Source organism: Peromyscus maniculatus, chromosome 1, assembly GCF_049852395.1.
Source record: "Peromyscus maniculatus bairdii isolate BWxNUB_F1_BW_parent chromosome 1, HU_Pman_BW_mat_3.1, whole genome shotgun sequence".
NCBI classification, from domain to species: domain Eukaryota; kingdom Metazoa; phylum Chordata; class Mammalia; order Rodentia; family Cricetidae; genus Peromyscus; species Peromyscus maniculatus.
Window position 1 is genome coordinate 114430637 of NC_134852.1, and position 25388 is coordinate 114456024.

The following is a 25388-nucleotide window of genomic DNA, read 5'->3' on the forward strand; positions in this document are numbered from 1 at the left end:
TCTACGGCCATGGCAGGCTTCTTGCTAACTGTTCTTATAGCTTAAATTAATCCATTTCTATAAATCTATACCTTGCTACATGGCTCATGGCTTACCGGCATCTTCACATGCTGTTTGTCATGGCAGTGGCTGGCAGTGTCTCCTTATGCCTTCCTGTTCTTTCTTTTCTCCTCTCTGTTAGTCCCGCATATACTTCCTGCTGAGCCACTGGCCAATCAGTGTTTTATTTATTGACCAATCAGAGTAATTTGACATACAGACCATCCCACAGCAGCTGAAATGCTAGACTTATCTTCTAATAAGACAATTTCTAATGAGTCACTATATATCTAAACAAGTATTCAGAATAATAAAGTATTAAATAGGTTTTTGAATGCATATTGATTTTTTCATATATTTTCATGTGTAGTACATTATATTTAAAGCAGGAGAAATCAAGACAGAAAAATATTTCTTTAGTACAAAATCTTCAGGTCTTGAAATAGTAACTAATTTATTTTTATGTATTTCATTTATAAGCAATAATCTTGAAGGTGCCACTAAAATTGACTTTCAGATTCTTTGGAAAATGTGAACTTTGTGTGGCAGTGTTAGTGTTTGTTTTGGCAATTATTATTTTTCAAGTCATCAAGTACTTCTTGATTTGTGATTTTGGTCCATGGATCTGGAATAGTACCTAACTTTATAAATTTTTTTTCATATATCTCTTCAAGCTCTGATCTGAATTGACAAACAAACCATTTCCAATACAGCTGGGTAGATGAGTCTGGGGTGATGCTCCACGTGGCATAATCACCTCCTGCTTCTTGATATTTCTTGTATGGGAATTTCTTATAATCACCTGAATAAAATGAACCATTACTTGCTACTGAACTAGTACAGAAGTCAATGTCAAAGTACTCTGTTTTACTGTAATGCCATCCATTGACAGCATTAGGACGGTGGAACGGCACACTGTGGTCTCCTTCATGTTGGGGAATAGTGTTAGTACAAATTGCTTTACAAAAAGGACACTGTTTCCAGCAGCCACAGAGATGTTCAGAGAGAATTTTCTCAATATCAGGAACCATTTCATTTATGTCCTTACTTGTGCAGTCCTCTTCTACCTTCTTCATTGCAGGATCCAAAGCTGCACTCATGGCTTCTTTGAGAAACTCCATATCCTTTATCTCCTGGTACTCAATGCTTACCAGGTCTCTTCTTGGAAAGATCAGGTTGCTCCCTAGGTGATCACAGAACAAATCCAACCAGGCAGAAACAGTGTTGCCTTTATCTTTAGCTTCTGCTGTGGATTCATGAATGGCAAAGAGGATGGCATTCTTGATGTCACCTAAACTTATTTTTAAAAAAGTCTTTATTTTTTTTATCTTCTTTTTGAAAACAGTGTCTTCTAATGTGGTCACTAATGTAATTTCTGAAGAAGGATTTTGGATGATGAATGTATTGCCAATACTTATCAAAGTTTTCTTCTTCTGCCAGAGAAATGAGAATATGTTTCTCCAGGTTAGCCCTGTTTCCATTGAATGCAGGGCAGGTGGCTCTCATGTCCCCAGCTACTTTAAGACCCATTTGCTCCCATATAGTGGCATAGATAGCAGGAGTGAGCTTGAGCCACAGGAAGTCAACAAAAGATGTGATGGAGGTGGCACCTTGGCAAGAGATCTTAAAACTCATGAAGAAATCATCTTTCTTTCTCTCTAAATAGTTTACAGGATCATTTTCTCTTTTAAATGCCATGTTTATTTCCTTGAAATGCTTAGATGCTTTTTGGAATAAGCATAAGGATAAATCAATGCTGTAGTCTCTGGTAAATGTATAGTCTTCCTCAGGAGGTACAGATTTCAGTTCATTTTCTATTATCCTCAAGATTTCATGAAAATCATTCTGGCTGTAATCACGTCTTTGCTTCTTAATGTTTTTAATTCTTTCATTAAATCTTAAATCAATGTTATTAGTAGTCTTCTTAATAGATTCTTCATGACATGTTTCTAAGCCTTTTGTAAATACCATATACCTTTTTTTCACTTGGACATGTTTGGCATAATTGATTACAAACATTTCTCCAGAGTGCTTTTTAAGTCTTTCCCCAATGTTTTTTGCCTTCTTGAAATACTCCAGTAGGATGTTTTCAGAATCCAAATCAATGTCAGGCTCTTTGACAGGAGGTACAGTCAAAGAAACAATGTCGATCCAAATTGTCCAAAGTTGATCAAATTTCTCATATAACTCTTTATCACTTAATTCTTTACCCTTCACACTTAAAGCTAATTTTTGGCTCTTCTGTAACAATTCATTCTCATATTGTGACCTTTGGTTATCTAGTCTTTCTTGACTTTTTTTTAAAACTGATAAGTTCATTTCCTTTCCTTCTGGTGTCTAAAATAAGTGCATCTTTAAGGATTAGTAGCTTCTGTTCAAAATTTGCTTTCCACTGCACCAATGTTTCCCTACCTGGGTCTTCTTCAAAATATTTGTCAAATTTTTGCTTGATGGTTTCATATTTCTTATTAACTGGACTGACCAGTGTGTCAGGTGTGAGTGTCAGGATTTTCCCATTCTGAATCTGATTGTTCAGCTGATTCTGTAAGTCCAGCACATGACTCCTCAGCTCCCAGGTCCAGTGGTTATACATGGTTTCCAGTTTACTCATGGCTATGATCTCTTGGGTGTTCCTGAAACTGAAAATGAAGTTCTCACTGATAAGGGCTTTCCACAAATCTTGAACTCGGAATTTTACATCTGATATCCTCATGATCCTTTTCCTGGATTCTTGCTGGGCAGTTAAAAGAATCCTACTCTTCAGTTCCTGGACATTGTGTCTATATTGAGGATTGGGAGGGGCCATTGGGGGATTGCCATCCCAGAGTTGGGCAAAGTAGTAGACATGACTATTGACATCAAATTTGATTACATCACTGAAGCGGGTTATGTTGGAGCACTCTTCCTGTTCAGCAGCTAATGCTCTCATTTCATCCAGTCTCTGCTCCAGTCTCCTCCGTCCTTCCATAGTTTGGTCTTTGGCTGTAACTTCTCCCACATTTTGATGAACAAATAGGCAACTGGGGGAAATTTTCACTTGTTTCATTCTAAGAAAGGCCTGGGCAACTATTTGTAGAATATCTTGTATCTCTGATGGATTCTCCCCAAAAATATTGACCAGAGTCAAGTTTCCAAGACCAATGACAAATGTTGCCAACTCATTGTCCCAATTGTGGGATTTGTTGTTGAGTTCTGGAGCCCGAAGTCCTTCTGTGTCTACAACAAGCACAAAATCAAAGCCAAGTTCTTTTGTGAATTCCTCTTCTACCTTCAGGAGCTGCATGTAGGCCCCCTTGGTACACCTGCCTGCACTGACTGTGAACTGCAGCCCAAACAGGGCATTCAGCAGGGTGGACTTCCCTGAGTTTTGTAGGCCAAAGACGGAGAGAATAAACAGTCTTTTATCTTTAATTTTCTCTGAGATTTTGTCAAAAACAGCTGCCACCCACTTTAGAGGCACATATGAAGCATCCCCATCCATCAGCTCAATGGGAACACCAGCTACCATCAGGTCTGCAGCAATTTCAGGGAGGCAGAGAAAAAGGCTATCTCTAAAGGAGCAAGTTTCTTCCAGAGCTTCATAGATCTGGCCAACTTCTCAGAGAATATGCTCAATTCCTAAAGTGCACTTAAGAATCTCAGTAGAGATGGATTCTATCTGCTTCTGCCAGAGTGTCAGGGAGCTGCTCTTCTGTGCCTTTTGCTTTTCCTCCTGTACCACTGACCACAAAGATTGTTGCTCCACATACAAATTCTCCAAGTGTCCTGAGGTTAGATTTTCTAAAACCACATTTAACCAGTGTAAGAAATAGAGTTTGGGGTAAATTTCTAAATCTTCTTGGAGAATTTGTAGAACAGAGCACATTAAAGGATTGAGAGGATACGCCTTTTTAAACTGCTGGCATCGTATTTTTTGCTTTTCTATCTCAATTTCACTCTTGTGTTGTTCAATGCTCCGATTCCCTTTTTCTCTCAGATGATAGAGTTCCTTGTCCTTCTTACACCAATGGTGCCACAGCTGTCCCTGCAGGGGCAGCAAGTTTTCTTTTACCTCAGGTAACTTTGATAGCTTCAGGAGGTCCAGTATAGTCTGTGCCTTTTCTTTGGCTGCTCTCATTTCTCTTTTGTCTTCATCAATCAGAAATCCTTGTTTCCTAGCCATCTGTGAACAGTCCTCTAAGTTGAGAGGAGTGCCAGAGAGTTCTAGCAAATGTTTGATGGCATTTGTGAGCTCCTCTGTTAATTCTGCCTCATTTCTATTCCTGATGCCAATTCTCATTCTTTTACCAGGATTATTGGCTATAACCTTTTCTTTGTCATCAACCAAACAGATCAGAGGTTTTGATGACTGACAGAGGTGTCTGACAAGATTCTTGTTTTCTTTATTGTCATCAGAAGCTGACATGAGGATCACAATGAGAGAAGAGACATCCTGCAGGAAGCTGAGTTGTTGTCTATGTTCCTTGGCATCTCCATGAAGATTGGTGAAGGCCACACATTTGTCAAATCTGTCCTCACCTTGGCCCCCAGGACAGAACCAGCAGATCTCCACCACTCCCTCCATCAGGAGACAGTGTTTGCTGCTTCCTCTGTAGTGTCTGTGAAAAAACACATCATGTTTATGTTTACTCACCAAAGAGTTCATGATCTGAGATTTGGAAGCAGAGAGGCCATTTCCAACTCTAATGAAGGACACAATGCGGGTAGAGATACAGCACATCTGCTGATTCTTGTGACTGTAGCTCTTGTCCTGTGGTGATTTACTTGACTCTTGCCAACTTTTCCTAATTTGTCTGAGAGACCAGAGAGAAAATTCCATCTGAGAAGTGTTGGGATTTGGCACCACAAGGGGGAGTGCAAATTGACAAATGGAAAGTTTGGACAGAATATATTGCCTGGCAAGATCATCTGCACAGTGAAAAATGGCCATCTGGATGTCCATTGGGTGAATGTCAGGCTGGGACTCAGTGGGTGAAGAATTAGTGACTTCATCTCTGTCATCAAACAACTCTTCATATGGATCAAAAGTCTTATTTTCCTGGTTGCAAGGAACTACAGAGACTTGGGTTTCTGTATTTTCAGCATTTTTGAAGACTAGATATCTAAACCCACAATCTAACATCAGTAGCTTTTGGAGGAAATAGAAGGGAAGTTCCTGTTCAGATCCTGGCTGTGTATTGTGCACAGAAGTCTTATAAATCTGGTGGAAGTCAGCTCTGCTCATCCTTTTTGGGTAGTGATGTTCTAGACCTAGACGCTTGAGTAAATGTAGGAAAGGTTCTTTTTCTATCACCCCTTTTTCATTGTCATCATTTTGTTGTTCATAAGTTTCTTTCTTTTTATTGAGGAGACTTTGCAATTGTTTCACCTCATCCATCAGCAAAGAAGAGATGGTGTCTCCATCGTTCCCATCAATGAGTAATCTCAAATTATTCTCTAGATTTTCCCAATTGTGATCTGTTTCAAATTTTGTGAGGACATGTGCAAATTTTGTAGACAATAAAGGCTCCATATGCTGTCTTATCAATGCCAATCATCGTGTTTTTTCTTCTGGAGAAATGGTTGAGACTCCAACTGTGGTTGTCAGAGCTTTGAGCACTAGGAATGCCTGTGCCCTGCCTGTGCAGATGGTTTTGAGCTCCTGATATCTGTGTTGGACAGTTTGTATTTCATCCAGGAGGAAGTTTATCTCAGAGTACCCCAGGAGAGGCTGAAAAACATTGCTTTCCAGCTGATAGCCTGCACCAGCTGCAATGGAGAGTAGCAGCAGCTGCATGTCTGGCTGTTCTGCTTCTCCAAGGTAGTTCAAGAAGGAGCCAAGAGCTCTGGTGACCTCACAGGTGGCCTTTCTGTGAGCTTCTTCCACTGTTTCTGAGTACCTAGACTTGACATTTACTTCTATGAGAGATTTTTGGATTTCTTTCAAAGTTTTAAGGAATTCAGAAAATTCAGTGATCTTCACTTGCTGTTCCTCTGAGTCTTCCTGGTAGATCCACTGCATGATTGAATGTGCCTGGGGAAAGTTTTTCACTTTGTAGATATGAGGTTCTAGGAGGCTGCGGAACTGAGATTTAATAAACTGAGTTTTTTGAATGGATGGGTTTTTGCAAAAGTTGAAAGTGTTTATGAGAAAATTCTGCAGATCCAAATCTGCAAGACATCTATTAATCCAAATGTCATATCCTTTTGGTTTGTGAGCCAATGTTTGCATGAAATCCATGAGGTTCTTAAGCTGTTCTTCAGGGTCAGAGACCTTCCAAGATTTCACATTATTGAGGAAATTTCCTGCCTCCTTTATGGAGCTAGACAACTCCTCTCCAGCCTGGATGTGGGCAGCAAGGCCAGTCAGAGCAGAGTAGTTGTCTGCCAGGCAATTAGCTACCAGAAAGGGGTCCTTAAAATTGCTTCCGTGGTTAGATAGGATGATGTCCCAAGTGGGTACTAGCTGAAGTTCTCGGTCAATGACAGACCAGGTTTTGTTGCTGCTGAGAAGGACTGTTGTTCACTGAGCAACTCCATTTGCTTCTGGTGGTCCACCTATCTGGGCCACAGATAATTGGACTTTGATTTGGAACTGTTGATTGCTTGCATTTTTATAGGATCTTACTGAATGTGAGTCTGATTTCATCATCCCTCCACCAACCTCAATTCCAAAGCTACTGTAGCTCCCTCTTATGTAATTCTCCAACGCCTCTGCTGTCTGCTGCTTCACACAATCCAGCTGGTCACTTTGGAAACCCTCTGCAATGCCCTTCCAGCAGTATATTCCCCCAAGGTGCAGAGGTCCTTGATTAGCATGAGAGCCAAATCTGTTGAAGAAGTTTTCAGTCCTGTTCCTCAGTAAGAGGAATCTGTCTGGTCCATTACTATGTTCCAGCTGTTCTTCAATGATTTTTAGTTCCTTGAGAGCAGCAGTGGAGAGCTGGAGCTGATCAATTGGAAAGTGGAAGGAGGCCAGGGGCACATAGCTGAACTTGGCTGAACAGAAATAAGAATGCTCTGAATATGATTCATTGATGTCCTTAGAGTCTGACTGATTACTTTGATCTCTACCACCTTTCAGACTAAATTCCCAGCATCCATCCTTGGCTGATATCATTGCTCCAAATCCCAGCTTCTCCACAGTTTTGGTGAACAGGATTTCTTCTTGAGAAGATGTAAATTCTTTTGCTTCCATCCTTTTCCCTTGTTCAGATCCAAAGAGGAAGAATTCCTTGGGAACTCTGAGTAGTTCTTCTCTCCTTGAGACCAGGTCCTTTTGGTAGCAGGTCTTATAAATTCCCTGCAGGGCCAGCCCTCCAGATGCCCATCTTACCAGATCTCTATCGGAGAGGTTTCCACTGTAGGAAATTTTCTGCTCCATGTTCTTGAGATGTCTCTCCATTGTTTCAGTGACATCTTTTAGGGGCACCTCAGGCCCTGGCCAGCACTCTTCAGGGATCTCTATTGCTTGCCTCAGCTCTGCTTCTTTCCTCCTCACTGCTTCTTCCTGTCTGTTCTTCCCTTCTGACTGCAAGGCCCTCAGTTCCTGCAGTGTCTTTCCTGCCTGCCTCTGCCTGTTCTTCATCATCTCCCCTGGAGTTTCCTGGAACTCTGCAACAGTCGTTGGCTGTGAGAGCTCAAGCAGCTTCTCCAGAGCCTTTTTCTCCCATGTGTATTGTGTCTGGGACTTCAGCTTGGAGGTCATTTTCTTCTAAGTGTTGTAAGGTCTGGGCACAGGTCACACCCAGGTCTTCCTGAAGTTTAGGCAGCCAGTAGTCAACAGACAACCCCACTTCTGTCAGCATGTCCTGGAGATCTTGCCTTCTGCTAGGCTGAGGATCATCAGGGGTGCACTTTATGGCTGCCATGACTCTGTAAAGAACAGATACTTATTTAATCTTTATCCCAATTGTACAAAATCTTCTACACATGATTCAGTGTGTGAATGTTCTAAGGAGGCAATTCTCAAAGATTTTCATGCCTTCATGTAATTGTCTGATATATATTTCTTTAATGTCTTTGTCATATCTTTTTGTTTACTCAACATAATGTGTATTTATAGTTGTTGTTATGAGCTTCAATGTAATAGACTGGTTTTTGGCATTTCTTCCTACAATTACTCAACATCAAAACCAGTAAGCTAATGGTTGGAATTTTAAAACGTAGATGACAACTCACTTTTTATTTTGTAAATAAGAGTATATCTGCTGATTAACTTTTCTGTATTTGTTTCCATGAAATCTATGTTGACTGTTTCCATTCATATATCCCTAAATACATCTCAAGTTATATAATATTCATTTAATTTCCTATCCTTACAAATGCATTAACTAGTTGACAGAAAATAATCATAGAGAGCCAGAGGGAGTCTGGAAAATGAACAGACAGATGTGCAGGAAGTCATAGAGAGGAACTTTGAGAGTTCAGTACTTTTTGTTTTGTAGCAATGGAAGAGGCCTCTCTTTCTGAGATGACAGCAAAGAGGGAAGGTCAGCTAGTTGCTCCTCAACCTCTCTGAGCTAGCAGATTTTCACCACAGCCTCTGACTCATGAGTCTGTGTTGGTAAATAAAGCAATAGAGATTTAGTTAAAAACTACTTTTGGTGGCAGCAGCAGGTTGTGGATACAGTGAGTCATAAAGGTCCCTCCAGGCCACTTCCAGGGAAGCAAGCCAGTAACTGCAGAGCCTCCATTACTGGCTGAAACAGCAGTCGGTTCAGGTGCAGCCACAGTGCCAGCAGAGAAACAACATTTTGGCACTCCAACATGTGGCACGACCACAGACAAAAAAAAAATTTACTCTATCTGATGCCTCTACCACCACTCTTGGGTATTCCAGAAGGCAGCCTCATGTTCAGAAATCATGAAACAGGACTGAGTTTGCTGATGGTCAGATGTGGACAAACTGAGAGACCTGGGAAGTACTTTAAGAGGGAGTTAAATAATATTTTAAAAAATCTCTCCTATGTTAAGGATGGAAAACATCATAATGCAGGAGTTAGGACCCTGTATAGTGCAGCTATGGATGGCTTGAAAATGGAAACAGTAAGTGAGGGGATAAATGACCTAGCTGGGATTGACATAATACTAATTATAATTATTATCGGTCTGGTAATTCATATAAATTCTTAATATCCATAGTGATTTCTATGCTAAATAAAGAGTGGTCCGGTAATTGTGCCAAATATGAAAAGTTGACTGATAAGATACAAGCTTTAGAAAGACATGTCAATGAAAATAATAAAAATTTGACTGATAATATTTAATCCTTAGAAAGACATACTAATGAAAATAAGAAAAATACTCAAAGACAGAGGGATTTAGATAGGAACCTACCACACCACTGCATGATAAACCTTGGGCTGCCCAAGGTTATTAGAAAACCAACCTTAGTTTATCCAGTTACTATACAGGAACAATGAGCAGACAATAGGCACCCCTAAGATTATGTGGAAGTTAAATGGAATCCTATAGAAATATTAGATTTGATAATATTTAAGCAAGTGGTCATGTTATATGCATTCACCCCATGTGAAGCACATGTTAAATTTATGGGCAACCCAGAACATAATTATCCCCCAAGACTGGAAAGATTTGGTCACAACAATATTGGAAGCTAGTCCTCAGTTACAATGGTAAACATGGTGGAAAGAGGAAACTAGGATCATAGAACAACAGTATAAGGCTAGAAATACTGATATTTCCCAAGTTTGGTTACTAGATGAGGGCCTATATTCTAAATCGCAAAGGCAGATTGATTTTATGATCATAGCTAGGTAATATGTTGTTTAGCAGCTTTAAATAGTTGGGACAAGGTGGAAGAATCAGGGAAGAGGTCTGAGTCATTTACTAAAATTATACAAGGCCAAAAAAGACTTTTTGCAAAGATTGACATCAGCTGTAAATAAAATAGTATCAGATCCAGAGGTCAGATAAATATTAATTGAATCTTTGGCTTTTGAAAATGCTAATTCTGAATGAAAAAGGGTGACTAGGCCTTTAAAGGGAAAATCAACACCAATAGATGAATAGGTTAGAAATATGGCTTATATTGCATAGCATGTTTATGATGCTACTTTGATAGGAGTAGTAATTTCTAAAAAAATTAAGAAAAAAATATCAGATGTTTTAATTTTGAAAAATAAGGTCATTTGAAAAGAAATTGTTGGTGGGGCATTCCTAGAATCAATGTTCTTTTCTAGAGATAATCCAAACAATACCCCAACCTTCTGGATTAGGCAGAAGGTGTGACAAAGACCAACATTAGACTAATTAATGAAGATCAACAAAGGATAAGCAAGGCAACTTTTGCCATTGAGAAATGCCTTAGGCAGCCTTTTGCAGATTCCAATATCAAATTTGGTTCTACTATTGCCTGTCAGTATGAGAGAAACTCATCTACAGGGCATTAAATTAAAAGACTTAAGCACTGTTCTGGATGTGATCAAGGGCAGAGCAGATTCAGGAGATAAAACAAAAATTCAGGAGAGACCAAAAAAGCAAGTGTTTTGGCAAACTGCTATAAAAGATCAAAGGCCAAAGCCAAAAATTTAAATATATGGCATTGTAATTGAAAGATTACTGGACAAAGGAGCAAAGGTAACAATACTTCTACCAAAACCTGGCATCCAGATTGGCCTTTTCAGGAGTTAACTGTTCAGCTTTTAGGGACTGAAACTTTATCTCTGCTGTGGGATGTCTTTCTGTACACTGTGAATATGTATTGTCCTCATTGGTTGATAAATAAAGCTGTTTGGCCCATAGTAAGGTAGTGTGGGGCCCTGGTCTCCTCCCATATTGAGTAAAGCTGTTGCCTGCTTGCCAACCTTGACCAGATGTCCTCCCTATGCAGATTCCCTGCTGGTTTCCTTCTCCCTGAACGCTCACTGGAGGTTCTTTGTTCCTGTATCCTGCATTTGGTGTAAATAGCTTAGATGCAAGAATGTAGAACATTCAGTAGTGAACTTCTGCTCTTTGGGGATCCTCCATTGTTCTGTAAGCCTGTATTTAAGGTTTCCTCCCTCTTTCAATAAACGGCGTTTGGCATTCCGCATTCAGCCATGGTGAATGACTCGCTGTCTCTTGTCTCTTATTTTTTAATCCACAGCCCCTGCTCGGACATGGTGAACAGGTATCCGTTACCGCAACAAGGTAGAATAAGGTTAGGTGGTACATTCAAACTGGAGAGAGAGAAGAAGAAAGGAGAGTGGGGAGACCCCAGCCTGCTGCCCAAGGAGCAACAAGATGCCATCAGACCAGTTTTGCCATGGCCATGAGGCAACATATAGATTAATAGAAATGGGCTGAGTTAAGTTATAAATAAGAATTAGCTAACAAGAAGCCTGACCCATAGGCCATACAGTTTGTAAACAATATAAGCTTCTGTTCGTTTACTTGGGACTGAGTAGCTGTGGACACAGGTGGGAGAGATTTGTCTCAACTGCAGGGCCAGGCACCACCAGAGAAACTTCTGGCTACATATCTCAGGTAAAACAAAGTACAAGTTGGGTCAAGTATAGAGGGCCAGAAGGACAGATAGGAAAAGTAAAGCGATAGGGCTAACATAGCAATGCATTTATGGGGATATGATTTGTTGCAGCAATGGAAGTCACAGATTAACATTCCTCAAATTTCAGAAACAAAACATAAAGAATGCCTCTGAGATAAATATTAAAAGGTATTATCAGGAACAGTCACAGACTGCTAAGGTTGTACATAAGTAGGACACAACAGCTGTTGGTCTTCCAAAGGTACCAACAGTTCTACCTTTAAAATGGTTAACTGACAATCCTGTGTGGGTGGAACAATGACCTCTGACATCAGAAAATTATAGGCACTAAAACAGCTGGTACAGGGGCAGCTAAAAGACCAACATATTGAAGAATCAACCAGTCCTTTTAATTCTTCTATATTTGTTATCAAAAAGAAATCTAGAAAATTAAGAATAGTAACATATCTGAGGGGTGTAAACAAGGTGATCCAGCCAATTGGCTCTTTGCAACCTGGAATTTCCTTGCCTTCTTTATTACCTAAAGGATGGTATATTATAGGATTGATTTAAAAGACTGCCTTTTTGCTATACCTTTACAAGAACAGGATAGAGAAAATTTTTGCCTCACAGTACCTACTTATACTCATTTCTGGCCTATTAAGAGGTACCATTGGAAAATTCGTCCTCAAGGACTGCTAAACAGTCCCACCTTGTGTCAATATTTTATACAAAAGCCATTTCAAATAATTTGTAAACAATTTTCTGTTTATCAATATAATTTACCATTACATCGATAATACCTTATTGGTTGATTCAGATGTAGATACCTTAAAAATGTTTGATGAAGTAAAGAGAATTTTGCCTTTTTGAAATTACAAATTGCTCCTGAAAAAAAAATGCAAAGATGAGATTCTATTAGTTATTTAGGATATAAGATAGGTTTTCAGAAAATTCAACTGAAGAAAGTACAAATAGGAGAGATCAATTACAAACTCTTAATGTTGGCAAAACTGGATGTCAATATGTAGAAGATTGCAAAGAGATCCACATATATTGCCATGGACAAAATTCAAGTCCAAGTGAATCAAAGACCTCAACATAAATCCAGTTACACTGAACTTGATAGAAATTAGGAAGTAGCCTTGAATGCACTGGCACAGGATACCACTTCCAAAATATAACAGCAGTAGCACTGACACTGAGAACAACAATTAATAAATGGGACCTCCTGAAACTTTGAAGCTTCTGTAAGGCAAAGGACAGGGCAAACAAGACAAAACAACAGCTTACAGAATGGGAAACAATCTTCAACAACCCCATATCTGACAGAGGGCTGATCTCCAAAATATATAAAGAACTCAAAAAACTAGACATCAAAATACAAATAATCCAATTAAAAAATGGGCTATGGAGCTAAGCAGAGAATTCTCAACAGAAGAATCTCAAATGGCTGAAAGACATTTAAAGAATTGCTCAGCATCCTTAGTTGTCAGGGAAATGCAAATCAAAATGACTCTGAGATACCATCTTACACCTGTCAGAATGGCTAAGATAAAAAACACTGAAGACAGCTTATGTTGGAGAGGATATGAAAAAAGGGGAATACTCCCCTGTTGGTGGAAGTACAAACTTGTACAGCCACTTTGGAAGTCAATATGGCAGTTTCTCAGAAAATTGGGAATCAGTCTACCTCAAGACCCAGCTATATCACTCTTGGGCATATACCCAAGGAATGCTCAAGCATACCACAAGGACACTTGCTCAGCTATGTTCATAGCAGCATTACTCATAATAGCCAGAACGTGGAAACAACCTAGATGCCCCTCAGCCAAAGATTGGATAAAGAAAACGTGGTACATATACACAATGGAGTACTATTCAGCAGTAAAAAAACAATGACTTCATGAAATTTGCAGGCAAATGGATGGAACTAGAAAATATCATCCTGAGTAAAGTAACTCACACTCAGACAAACATGCATGTACTCACTCATAAGGAGATACTAGACATAAAGCAAAGGATAACCAGACTACAACCCACATCTCCAGAGGAGCTAGAAAATAAGGACAACCCTAAGAGGGATGCATGGTTCATACTGGGAAAGGGAAATAGATGTTATCTCCATGAGTAAACTGGGGGTGAGGGGTATAATAGAGGGTAGTAGATGAGGGATGAGAACATAAGGGAAATGGGATGGTCAAGCTGGGGGAGGGATGGAGTGGGAGAACATTGAAAGAAATACCTTGATAGAGGGAAACATCATGGGAATAAACAGAAACCTGGTGCTAGGGAAGTTCCCAGGAATCCACAAGGATGACCCAGCTTAGACTACAAACAATAGTGGAGAGGGTGCCTGAGCTGGCTTACCCTAGTAATCAGATTGGTGAATGCCTTAACTGTGATCATAGAGCCTTCATCCAGTAACTGATGGAAGCAGATGCAGAGATCCACAGTCAAGCATCAGGACAAGCTCCAGGAGTCCAATTGAAGAGAGGAAAAAGGTTTTCTATGAGCAAGGGGCATCAAGATTATGATGGGGAAACCTACAGAGACAAAAAACAAGCTAGTGGGAAATCATGAACTTTAGACCAACACCTATGGAGCCTCCATGGGATTGGACCAGGACCCCTGAAGAAAGGAGACAGTTGTTTAACTTGATCTGCTTGTTGTTTTTTTGTTTTTTGAGACAGGGTTTCTCTGTAGCTTTGGATAAGCTACCTTTCTGTTATAGATATCTTTAACACATCCTTAACTTGATCTGCTTAAGGGGGCTCCTGGGAGTAGGATCAAGATCCATCACTGGTGCCGGACAGTGGTGGCGTACACCTTTAATCCCAGCACTCGGGAGGCAGAGCCAGGTGGATCTCTGTGAGTTCTAGGCCAGCCTGGACTACCAAGTGAGTCCCAGGAAAGGCACAAAGCTACACAGAGAAACCCTGTCTCGAAAAAAAAGAAAAGAATAAAAGATCCATCACTGGTGCATGAGCTGGCTTTTTTGGAGCTCATTACCTATGGTTGGACACCTTGCACAGCCTTGATGCAGGGGGATAGGCCTGGACCTGCTTCATATCCCACATATTCTTGACTGAAGTAAGAAAACAGAAATTTCTCCTTTTGCTTTTATAAATTGAAACAGTTTTCCTATTAGTTCAAAGACATTTTCATTGTTTATTCTTCAGGATTTTCTACACAAATAATCATTCATCTGAGAATAAATGCAGTCTTTATTTATAACTTCCCTATATATAACTTTTGTTTCCTTCTTAAATTTGTTTACTGCCTAGAATTTTAAGGAAGTTGAATAGGAGAGATGAGAAGGGAAATCTTGACTTTGTTCCTGATCTTGGCACAAACCATCAAGTTTCTAATACTCAATTGTTTAAATTGTATTTAAACATTTATATAGAACAGATATTTTTTACAGGGTTGAGAAATGTCCTCCCTTTTCATAGCTTGCTGGGACATTTTACTCATAACTGCATATTGGAACTGATCAAATGCTTTCTTGTATTTATTGATAATAGCAGATAACTTTTATTCTTTTGTCTGTTGGTGTAATATAGTGTGTTAAATAAATATTAGGCTATTTTGTCATACATACAATAAATTCCAGTTGACCATATTATATAATTTCTTTTATGAGTTCCTGGAATAGATTTTCAATATTTTGTTTTTTATATAGAATTCCTTTCATGTAATGTCTTCATCAGTTTCTGGTAGTAGGGTAATACTGGCGTCAGAGAATCAACTAAGATATTCATTCACTTATTATTTTCTGGAAGAGAATATTTTCAAAACTGATATAATGTTTCATATATTTGGCATAATTCCCTTTTGAAAAATGGCTCAGGTATTTTCAATTTTGTAAGATTATTCATTGTTAATTTATATAAAATGATATATGTAGGTCTGTTTTAAACTACATATTTCATGTTTACTTTTCCTTTGTGCAGTAGATTGGATCAAAGCCCTCCTGCACATCTCCAGATGGAGTTCTTATCCAATCCTGTCTAATCCTTCATGTATAAGTTTATATTTTTCATCTTGACAAACACAATTGAGTAAAGTTCTTTGCTCTTATTAATAAGATTGACTTTTCCCCTTTCTTCCAATTCTTTGTTCCTTATTTCCATCTGACATGTTACACAGCTATCTACACTGTACATCTTTCTATATCTAATCATGACAACTTAAATTTTCCATATATTCTATGTATAGTTCTTTCCTTAATCAGAGCCCTCATTAGAATTTCTCATAATACTCTCTTGGGGGTAATATAAGTTACCTCAAGTGTGTTCTTCCATGTTCTTCCAACTTTTTTCTAACATCCACTTGCAATGATGTATTCATATTATCCAATATTATGCAATATTCAACTGTCATAACAGTTAAGTTCGCTGTATCATTTTTTGTCTTGTTTTATTTCATATTGTTATAACAAAGTACCTGAGACTGAAAATCTAAAACTAACTAAAATTACTAATGCTCAAATATCTGAATATTGGGAAGTCCAAGATCAGCACACAAGCACCTGGAGAGGAGACTCTTATTGCATCAGGGTATACAGAAGACAAAAAGGCAAATAAGCAAAAGGGAATTGAAATATTTCTTCTATACTGATATTAATCCTACCAGTTAAGATATGGATTGACTAGCATGCTAGCTAGTTATCTGACCAATTGAGATATGGATTGACTAGCAAGCTGGCTGGTTAGTTGTTAATGACACAACCTAGAATTGTAGAAGAATGGTCTTCATGAGAATCTTTCTAAATCATGCTACCGGTGTGCTTGCCTTGTTTGTTATCTTGTGTAGAAACACCTAGCCCAGTGGGATTGGGACTTCTCCATGGTGCATGAGCCAGCGTTTTGGAGTCTAGTGCCTATGGTGGGACACTTTAAGCAGCCTTGGTGCAGGAAGGAGGGGACCTGCCTTAACTAAATGCACCAGGCTCTGCTGACTCCCCACGGGAGACCTTGCCTTGGAGGAGGTGGGAATGGTGGGTAGGTTGGGGAGGAAGGCTGGAGGGGTAGGAGAAGGGAAGAGAGAAGAATCTGGTTGGTATGTAAAATGAATAGAAAATCTCTTAATAATAACAAAAAATTGAAAGAAAGAAACACCTAACCCACTGTGGGTCATACCTTAAGTTGGGCTTGCCCCTGAACCATGTAAGATTGAAGAAAGCTAGCAAGCAAGCATTTAGGCAGTGTAGGTGCGTTTGTTTCTCTATGCTCTTAATGTGATATGACTAGCTCTCACCAGCTCCCACCTCTTTGAATTCCCTGCATTGGTAGAATTGTCAGATAATATAAACTCTTATTCCCTTAAATTATTTTTTAAGTGTATTTTGCCAGAGCAACAAAAATGAAACGAGAATGGCTGCAGAGTGGAAAATGTTCAAAGGGAAGAACATCAGGAAAAGGCATGAAGGAGTGTTGGGGTAAAATGAACTATATCATAGAAAGCATACAATTTTTAGGCATGGGATCACTAATTACAAAACTGAGTTGTAGGGTAGCAGTCTCAGGTTGTAGTAATCCAGGAGGAGGACACTCAGGTTGATAGTTTCTGTATATACTGTCAACATCTGCACTCAGACCAGAGGAAGTCTTTGCCACTGTCCTCTGAGCCTCATCATCAGAAAACTAATACTCCCATCGGTCTGAGGTATTGGAGTCCTTGACATAGTAGTGCCAAATCAACAACACACACTCACTCAGGACTTCATCTGCTCTTTACACATTCAGTCAATACTTTCTTTTCCTCTCAGAAAATAATAATCAGTCTTACCTATTTGAGAACCTTGTAAGCTGCCTTAATGACCTGGCTGTTAAGGCATAACTTGTAATGCAATAGTGATATGAATTTAACTGTACCCAATCACTTTCTGTTCAGATTTAATGCCTTGTTGAGATGATACCCAAACCTGGTATCATTAGAATCCAAGACTAAACAGGTAATATGACCCAGAGGAGAACTTAACCCTATTGTTCTGCTAAATGGACATAGTATTGAACTGACACTTGACTTATCATTAGACTATAGATTAGTCCATCTTTCAGGTTTCATCAGAGAGGTTTCTTTTTATAGATGGAAGCAATTAACAAGAGGCTAAGAAGTTGTCAGGACTCAGATAACAGGAGACTGTGGAATTCTCAGTCTTAATTGGGACATCTATATCATACCCACACCTTTCAAATATTAGGGATTCTTGCAGGAGATGGAGCATAAAGATTGTAAGAGCCAGAAGTGGTGGATAAGTATAAGAAAATGATGTTTTCTGGACACAACATGGAAAGTGAATATGTGAACTTAAGTTGTGACAGCATGCACATGATTTACACAACCCAGTCCTGACAAAAATCTCATCATGGAGAGCATTGTAGGTACAAAGTCCCAATAGTTGCTGTGAAGGTTATTAGTATTTGATAGCTTTAGGTGGAGTAAGAGTTAATTTTCTTTAAAGGTGTGGTCCTTGATAGGTTGACCATGCTGCAGTGTATAGCCACACACCCAAGAGTATATGGCTAATACAAACTAGACTTTCTGAGTCTGAGAAAAAAAAGAACACAAAGTTGGGTCAATAGGGAAGGGTAGTGGGTCTGGGAAGAGTTGGTGGAAGTAGACAAATATGATCAAAATACATTGTATGAAATTCTGAAAAAACTGATAATTATTTATAAAAACACAATAAAATAGAAGTTTAAATGGAATATTGACTTAGATGTTAAGCATAAAACTCCAGTCTCTTAGAAAGCAAAATAGTAGAAATCCTAGACCTTTCCCGGTGTAATTATAACATTTTGGATATAAACCAAATGGCACAAAACATTGACTTGGTAGTATTATAATTTGTGTCTAAACTCCTATCAAAAAGTAACATGTTAAGAGGATTAATACCCATTTGGTACTCCCACTGGGAGATGAGGTAACACTTAGGAAGTGGGGCCTAGTTGGAAGAGACAGGTCATTCATAAGCAACCCTCTGATTGTGAGTTCTGTTTTTCTGTCTCTTTGACTGCTTGTCTGTGGATTTTGCTTACAATGAGGTGATTATCTTTGCTCTGTCCTACATTTGCACTGTGGTGATGTCTCATCAACAGAGCCATAGCAATGGAATCAGCTGACCAGGGACTGATCTCAGGTACTATAAACTACATCCAGTTTCTTTCTTTTAAGTTGACTTTCTCAGATATTTAGTGAGAAAAAAACTGATTAGCACCATTCAAAAAATAAAAATCTCTGCTCTGTGAAAGGCAAAATGAATAGAACAGGAAGCTGACACATAGGCTCAGAGAAAATAGAAAATATTTAGTAAAAAGTATCTTTAAGACAAATAGCAAGAAAACTAAGAACACAGTTAAAGATTGGGTCAAAGACTCTATCAAGTTCTTTACCAAGAAGATTTACAGATCACTTATAGATTTAGGAAATGATTTTTTTAAATATGATGTGTCATTTTAAAAATGTAAGTGAAAGCAATCACAAAATATTATTATTATTAAATTGAACAACATCTATGCTCCTGACAATACTCAGTGCTTGTGAGGAAGTGGAGCAAGTTATATAGATTCAAATAGGCTAATACCATTCATGAAGACTGTGTAGATTTCTGCAAAGCTAAACACTTACCATAGAATGAAGCAATCATATTTCTTGGTATTTTCATAAAGAAGTTGAAAATGTGTTCGCAGAAACATCTTCATTCATATTACATTGAAGATTTATTCATATTTGCTAACTAAGATAGATGTAAATAAGATGCCTATTATATGTTTGTATCTGAAATGTCCTTAATGGGATCATGTGTTTGAATACTTGTGTCCAAGATGTTGGCACTGGTGAATTTAGAAACAACTCTTGTTAAAAAAAACAAACAAACAAACAAACAAAAAACAAAAAAACAAAAAACCACTGACTCTATTTTTTCTCACAAGATAACTGAAACAAGAAACAAGATGAAAGTCTGACATCTCTCTGCCTTCATTGTATGTCTGTGCTTGGGCTGTAGGAATAGAGATAAGTATTGTCCTTTACATTTCCTCTTGAAGGACAGTGAATCTCAGAAGAGAAAAACCCAGGAGGATAAACTAATTACCTCTTAGATAAGGAGAACTTTTCATGAGGGCTGGGCTCCATTCTCTGTGACAGGTGAATAGATGAACAATTTAGCAATTATGGGACAACCTTGCAGGAGTGACCACCTTCTAGATGCTGGGACATTGATAGGTTCCTGATGTGCAGAATCACAACCAGACCAGGATTGCTCAGTTGTGCATACATTTTTCTCTCTCTTTGAATCTAAATCTCCCATGCCAATACCCTGATAATAGATTTAGGGACCAGGTCCCCTGTATGTGTTACCCAGTGTGGCCACATAGAGCAAATCTCCTCTCTTTTTTTTACCACTATATATCACTTTAACTGGTGACCAAGCCAAGATCTTGGGTCTTCTGGGTCTCTAGTTTTATCCTAAAAGCTTTGGTCAGATTCTTAGTGTAAAGAATTACTCTTACAGAACGACCTTTCTTTCTATGTGAATTAAAAGTATAAAATCCTGGATGAAGAATTATGTAAGAGTTAGATGAGACCCGTGTCTGCTCCTCCCCCTTTTAACTGAAGACAGGCTAGACATTAAAATTCCATTAAAATTCCAGTTCATTGACTCATAAAACATTAGTGAAATTACTTACTCACATTGATCTGTTAAAAGTCAAATAGTAACTCTGACAACTTTAGTTAATTTCTCCTCCCTCACAGCTCCTGGACTGTTTGAACCTCCTCCAGAGAGAGGCCAAAACTAAATCTTTCCCTCTCATATGTCAATTTCCTGGCCACAGGGAGAATAGTGTCTATCTGACTATTGGCCTCTTCCTCGTCATGTCTTTCTCCCATATAAGAAAGATCCTGCTCTTGGCCAACAATATGTTTCAGTGAGTACTCTCCACATAAGCCCAACAACCTGAATCAGATCTCTGGAACTTACATAAATGTCAAAGGAGAAAAGATAGCTCATAGAAGGTAGCGCAGTCACATCTGATGGGAATGGCAAAAGCTATAAAGTCAGCACAGCTGAATGACAAATATCCAGCAAAGCTGAGCCACAAGATCAACATTGTGACCATCTTACACTTTTGGTTTTGATCTTCACATGTTGCATGTTAGGGGAACTTTTAATATTTGTACAACTTAAGAATATTGAATTTATGGGAAATTTCTCATGAATCATTTATCTTTCTCCCAGGAGTACTGCTTCTAAGGATAGTCCTGAGCATACTACTCCCCCATTGTAGGGGAGATACCTTTATCTACTTGATGATCTCCCTGTAGGTCATGGTGCACATAAAGATACCAAAGATCTCTTTATGAGGCTCTGAGATATTCTTGAAACATCTACCCCTGTGCTTACTCAGGAACAAGATAATCAGAACAAAGTAAATTTTAAAAGGTCAACAAGATCCTGTGGGCTAGAGGAGTTGGCAACAGATCAGATTATAAACCTCTTCCTACTATATATTTAGCTGATTATGTGGCATATTTAGCAACAAAGTTAGATTGGCTGGAGTTACTTCTGGCCTACACAGGTTTATATTGATTGACAAAAAATGGTGTGGAGAAATAATAAAAGAATGAGGAACCAGGACCTTCTTTTCTTAGAAAAGTTAACTTGTGCAGAGCCACTATGGTGTCATATGATCAAGGAACAAAAGAATACTAGGATTAGATATATGAATAATTTCTATAAAAATATAAAATGTAAACATTGTATTATGTCAGAAATTGAATAATAACTGCAGCAGCTTTGACCTGAGGATTTTTCTTGGGCCTATTACTGACTGGAACTCTGAACATTAAAAGTTAATAATACATTGCTCCAGACATGGCAATCTGCCCAGGCTGACATGGAGATTTTCTTTCCATCTAGAGTCATTGAAACTGCACGAGCTGCCTAAAAGCTGGATTACAGAGTTGATGAGAAAAAATTATCATCACTGTTTATTAATGATAACTAAAAAATATGCAAGAGGAAGCTAAACACATGTCAGAGGACATAAATGATATGATCTGTGTTTTGGAACAACATGAATTTATCCTTGCTTACTGAATTATGTGTAAATAAAGAAGCACTCTGACTGCCAGTCACTCAGGTTACAAGATTCTCCTGACCACCATGCTTTGCTCACTTCTTTCCTCATCTACTCCTTGCCTCTCTTCTGGAACCTGCCAACTGCTGGAACTGCCCCCCAGCAAGATGGAGCAGAAACTAGTGTTTTGCCTTCTATAGCATTTATTTCTTTCAGCTTTTAATGACCCACCTCTCTTGCATGGTAGGCTAAGGTCTAAAGAGAGGCACATGTATTGGTTTAAATATTAAGGCAACTCCACATAGTTAAAAGGGAGGTTTATTTTGTGGGGTAACTTACAAGTGAAGGGATGGGTTACAGGGTCTGGGAAAGGTGAAGCACAGTCCAGCAGTGTTCTCTGGAGAACTCTGTTTAGTCTACCTCCAGCGTCTAGGATCCAGGAACCAAGAGAGTTCACCCATCCAGATCTGGGGTCTTCAGGGGTCCTCTCTCAGTTCGGCCTTGTAGGCGTGACAGTTACTAAAGCCTCAAAGGAGGCGGTATTTCCAGGTCAAAGCTGGAATGGCTACCCACTACATCTCCCCCTTTTGTCTAAATAAGAAGGTTCTAACCTAATACAAGACTATATACAATAGGAATAATTATCAAATATTGTCCAGGAGTAATAAGGGATAATGACCTAGATAAGATGAAACTACAACCAACTTGAACAATATCAAATAAGAGACACATACTAAAATCCAGAGAAGTCTGGAGCATAGGTAAATGGCATGTTATAAAGATCATTCCAAAAGGTGTCCTATCATAGAGAACCTAAATCTAATAGTTAGTAAGTTCTATCTAAGATTTTATACACACACACACACACACACACACACACACACACACACACACAGTTGTAACTATAACTGATAGTCTTCAATCCCATCAAAGACCTGAGAAGGAATATAATGATACCTGAGAAATGGAAGATGGATACAAGCAACTTTCGGGAGTCTTGCAATAGTAGACAGAGACAGCAGGCAGCCTGGACAGTCACCTAATGTTTCTCTGAGTTTACCTTGTTGTTCTAAACTTTTTGTCTTTATTCTCAAACAGCTTTTTTTTTACTGTAACTGCTGGCTATATTTTAGAACAGCTGAAATTAACTGATGCCAGTCATCTAGAATGATTTTATGTGAGGTAGACCATGAATTTAACATCTGTCTTATGTATGTGGAGTGTATCCCATATGTAACTACCACTTCCTTTATATTTTTAAAGTCCCTTGTTGAAATTGGTTATAATGTATATGTCATATATGGCTCGGGTGTGTGTCATCTGTTGGTTTCTCATGGGTGATGACAGGATAAGCCATTGTGTGAGAACCATTTGGAGATATTGCAACCTGTATGGTCTTGACCTTCTGCTTATTAGTTCCCTTGTCATGTTTATTGAGAGTTTCTTTTAGGGCTTGCAAACGAGCACCTAGGGTCTGTTCTAGGGAGTGAACCTCCTCTCTTGCAAGGGATTCCAGATTTCTCATGGAATCATGGAAGTTTTTATGTTTTTTTGAAACATATGATTCCATGGACCTTATCTTATCAATTAATGATAATATTTCTTTTTTATGTAGTGTCTGAGTAGCTACAACTTTACTCTGGAGAGTTAGTGTTTTATTTATTAAATATTCATATTTATTATCAATAAAATCAATTTTGGGTACAAGCCTGTTTTGTAAATCCTGGTTAGCAGATTCCAGAGAAAGCATCTTTTTATGTAAGCCTTCATTGTTATCTTTTAAAGCCTGTATCAGTCCCAATAATGACTTATCTTTGTTTTTATTATTAAACCAGTATTTGAACACTGTGTGAATTATTACGATAAATGCCAAAATGGTACAGGTCAGATATGCCTTAGGAAGGTCGTATATTTCCAGGAAAAATGTCATTCATCATACAGGCAAAAAAAGTTTTAAAATTCTTGTAAGGTAATGTTGTCGGCCATATTACAAGAATTACTCAAAATTTGTTAGTCAGTTTTAAGGTGTAAAATTATCAAGTACTTTTACTTGAAATAAAATGCTAATTTGTCTTTCTTACCCTCCAGTGGTTTTTGGGGTGTAGTAGCGCTTATCAGCCAGCAGGAGGTGGTATAGCTCCAAAGCAGGTCCTGCTGGCGACATTTGCTGGTGGCAGCTGAATGCAGGAGCCGAGATGGCGGGGATCCAGCATTCAGGGAGGAGGGGGAATGCCTCACTCACAGTGGTTTTCCGCTGGTCTGAGAGCTAAGCTGTTTCCCCTCCCCCCCCCCTTCTTTTATTTTTTTTTTTTTTTAGGAATGGAACTGTGTAGGCATTCTCTAGTTATGTGGAACTCTGCAGGCAGCTTTATGTACCTGCCAGTCGGGGAGGAGGCTGAGAGTGGGAGCCATCCAGGCCTTTGGAATTTGCCCCACGTTGGGCATCAGATATTTGTTTAATATTAAGGCAACTCCATGTAGTTAAAAAGAAGGTTTATTTTGTGGGGTAACTTACAAGTGAAGGGATAGATTACAGGGTCTGGGAGAGGTGAAGCACAGTCCCTCAGTATTCTCTGGAGAACTCTGTTTAGTCTACCTCCAGTGTCTAGGATCCAGGAACCAAGAGAGGTCGCCCATCCAGATCTCTGGTCTTCAGAGGTCCTCTCTCGGCTCTGCCCTGTAGGCGTGACAGTTACTGAAGCCTCAAAGGGGGTGGTATTTCCAGGTCAAAGCTGGAATGGCTACCCACTACACACATGGGTCATCCCCCTTCACTTCAGCTTGCCATGATCACTTGCCAAAAGGTAATGTGTTTGTTTGAAAAGAAAATGCATCTACGGGCTCCAGGAAGTAAAGGTCTCAGGTCCAACTAAACCTTGTAAGAGAACAAGAACTTCTATGCTTGAAGAGGAAGAATATCCACTGAGAGGTTTTCTATGGTGATATTTTATTTGTACTGAAATGTGATTTTATTTGTATGTTAATAAATAAAGTTGCCTGAGGGTCAGAGTTAATAGCAAGCCATAGCAGAACCCAGGCAGTGGTGGCACACACCTTTAATCCCAACCACATGACAGACCAAGGATACAGCCAGTATGGAGACACACACCTTTAATCTCAATACTAACCATAGAAGACCTGGAGGTCTGTATAGACAGGTAGTGATGAGGAGGTCATGTGGTTGGGTTTACAACCAATGAGAAGGCAGAACAGAAAGTCTATGTAAAGATACACAGGAAGTAGGTCTCTTTCAGAGGTGAAGGATGACAGCAGGCAGCGAAGGGAAAGAAAGGGTTTTTTTTTTTTTTTTTAGTCTCAGCTCTTAGCTACTGCTCTGACCTCTTGGGCTTTTAACTCTGCATTTGGCTCTGTGTTTCTTATTTAATAAGACTGTTACATCTACCGTTTTCCCCTTGGGTGACATAAAAGTATTTCATATGACTAACTCTAGAAGATGGAAGTTGGAGACAGTAAAGTTTGTTTTCCTCAGGGTTGGCTTTATCTCATGTTTTCAGTCAAGCAGTTTACAATGAATTTATATTCAGTACCAAATTATGTTTGTGGCATCAGCATGTAATAATCACCATGTCTCCAACAGCTCACTTTACTTACCATCAATTTCTACTTTCTATTGTCTGTTCTGTTTATTCTGTTTTGTACTTGTCTGTCCACCCCACTTCCCACCCACTCTTCCACTTACTTGTCTCCTTGAGGACAGGTGGCTGCTCCAGAGAGAAGTGCAGGGAGAATGGTTGGGTCTACAACCTTCCTGAAGGAGGCAAGGCTGCTAA

The 25388-nt window shown here is 39.0% G+C and overlaps 1 protein-coding gene across 1 annotated transcript; it reads right to left on the reverse strand.

Moving 5' to 3' along the window:
- Nucleotides 1–362: 362 nt before the first annotated feature.
- Nucleotides 363–25388, reverse strand: LOC102918259 (interferon-induced very large GTPase 1-like). Its single transcript, XM_076549228.1, is given in 7 exon segments — nucleotides 363–1364; nucleotides 1366–2343; nucleotides 2345–7718; nucleotides 7720–7893; nucleotides 12313–12397; nucleotides 13880–14055; nucleotides 25298–25388. Coding segments are annotated over 4 exon segments (7296 nt in total). The 5' UTR covers nucleotides 7890–7893; nucleotides 12313–12397; nucleotides 13880–14055; nucleotides 25298–25388; the 3' UTR covers nucleotides 363–590.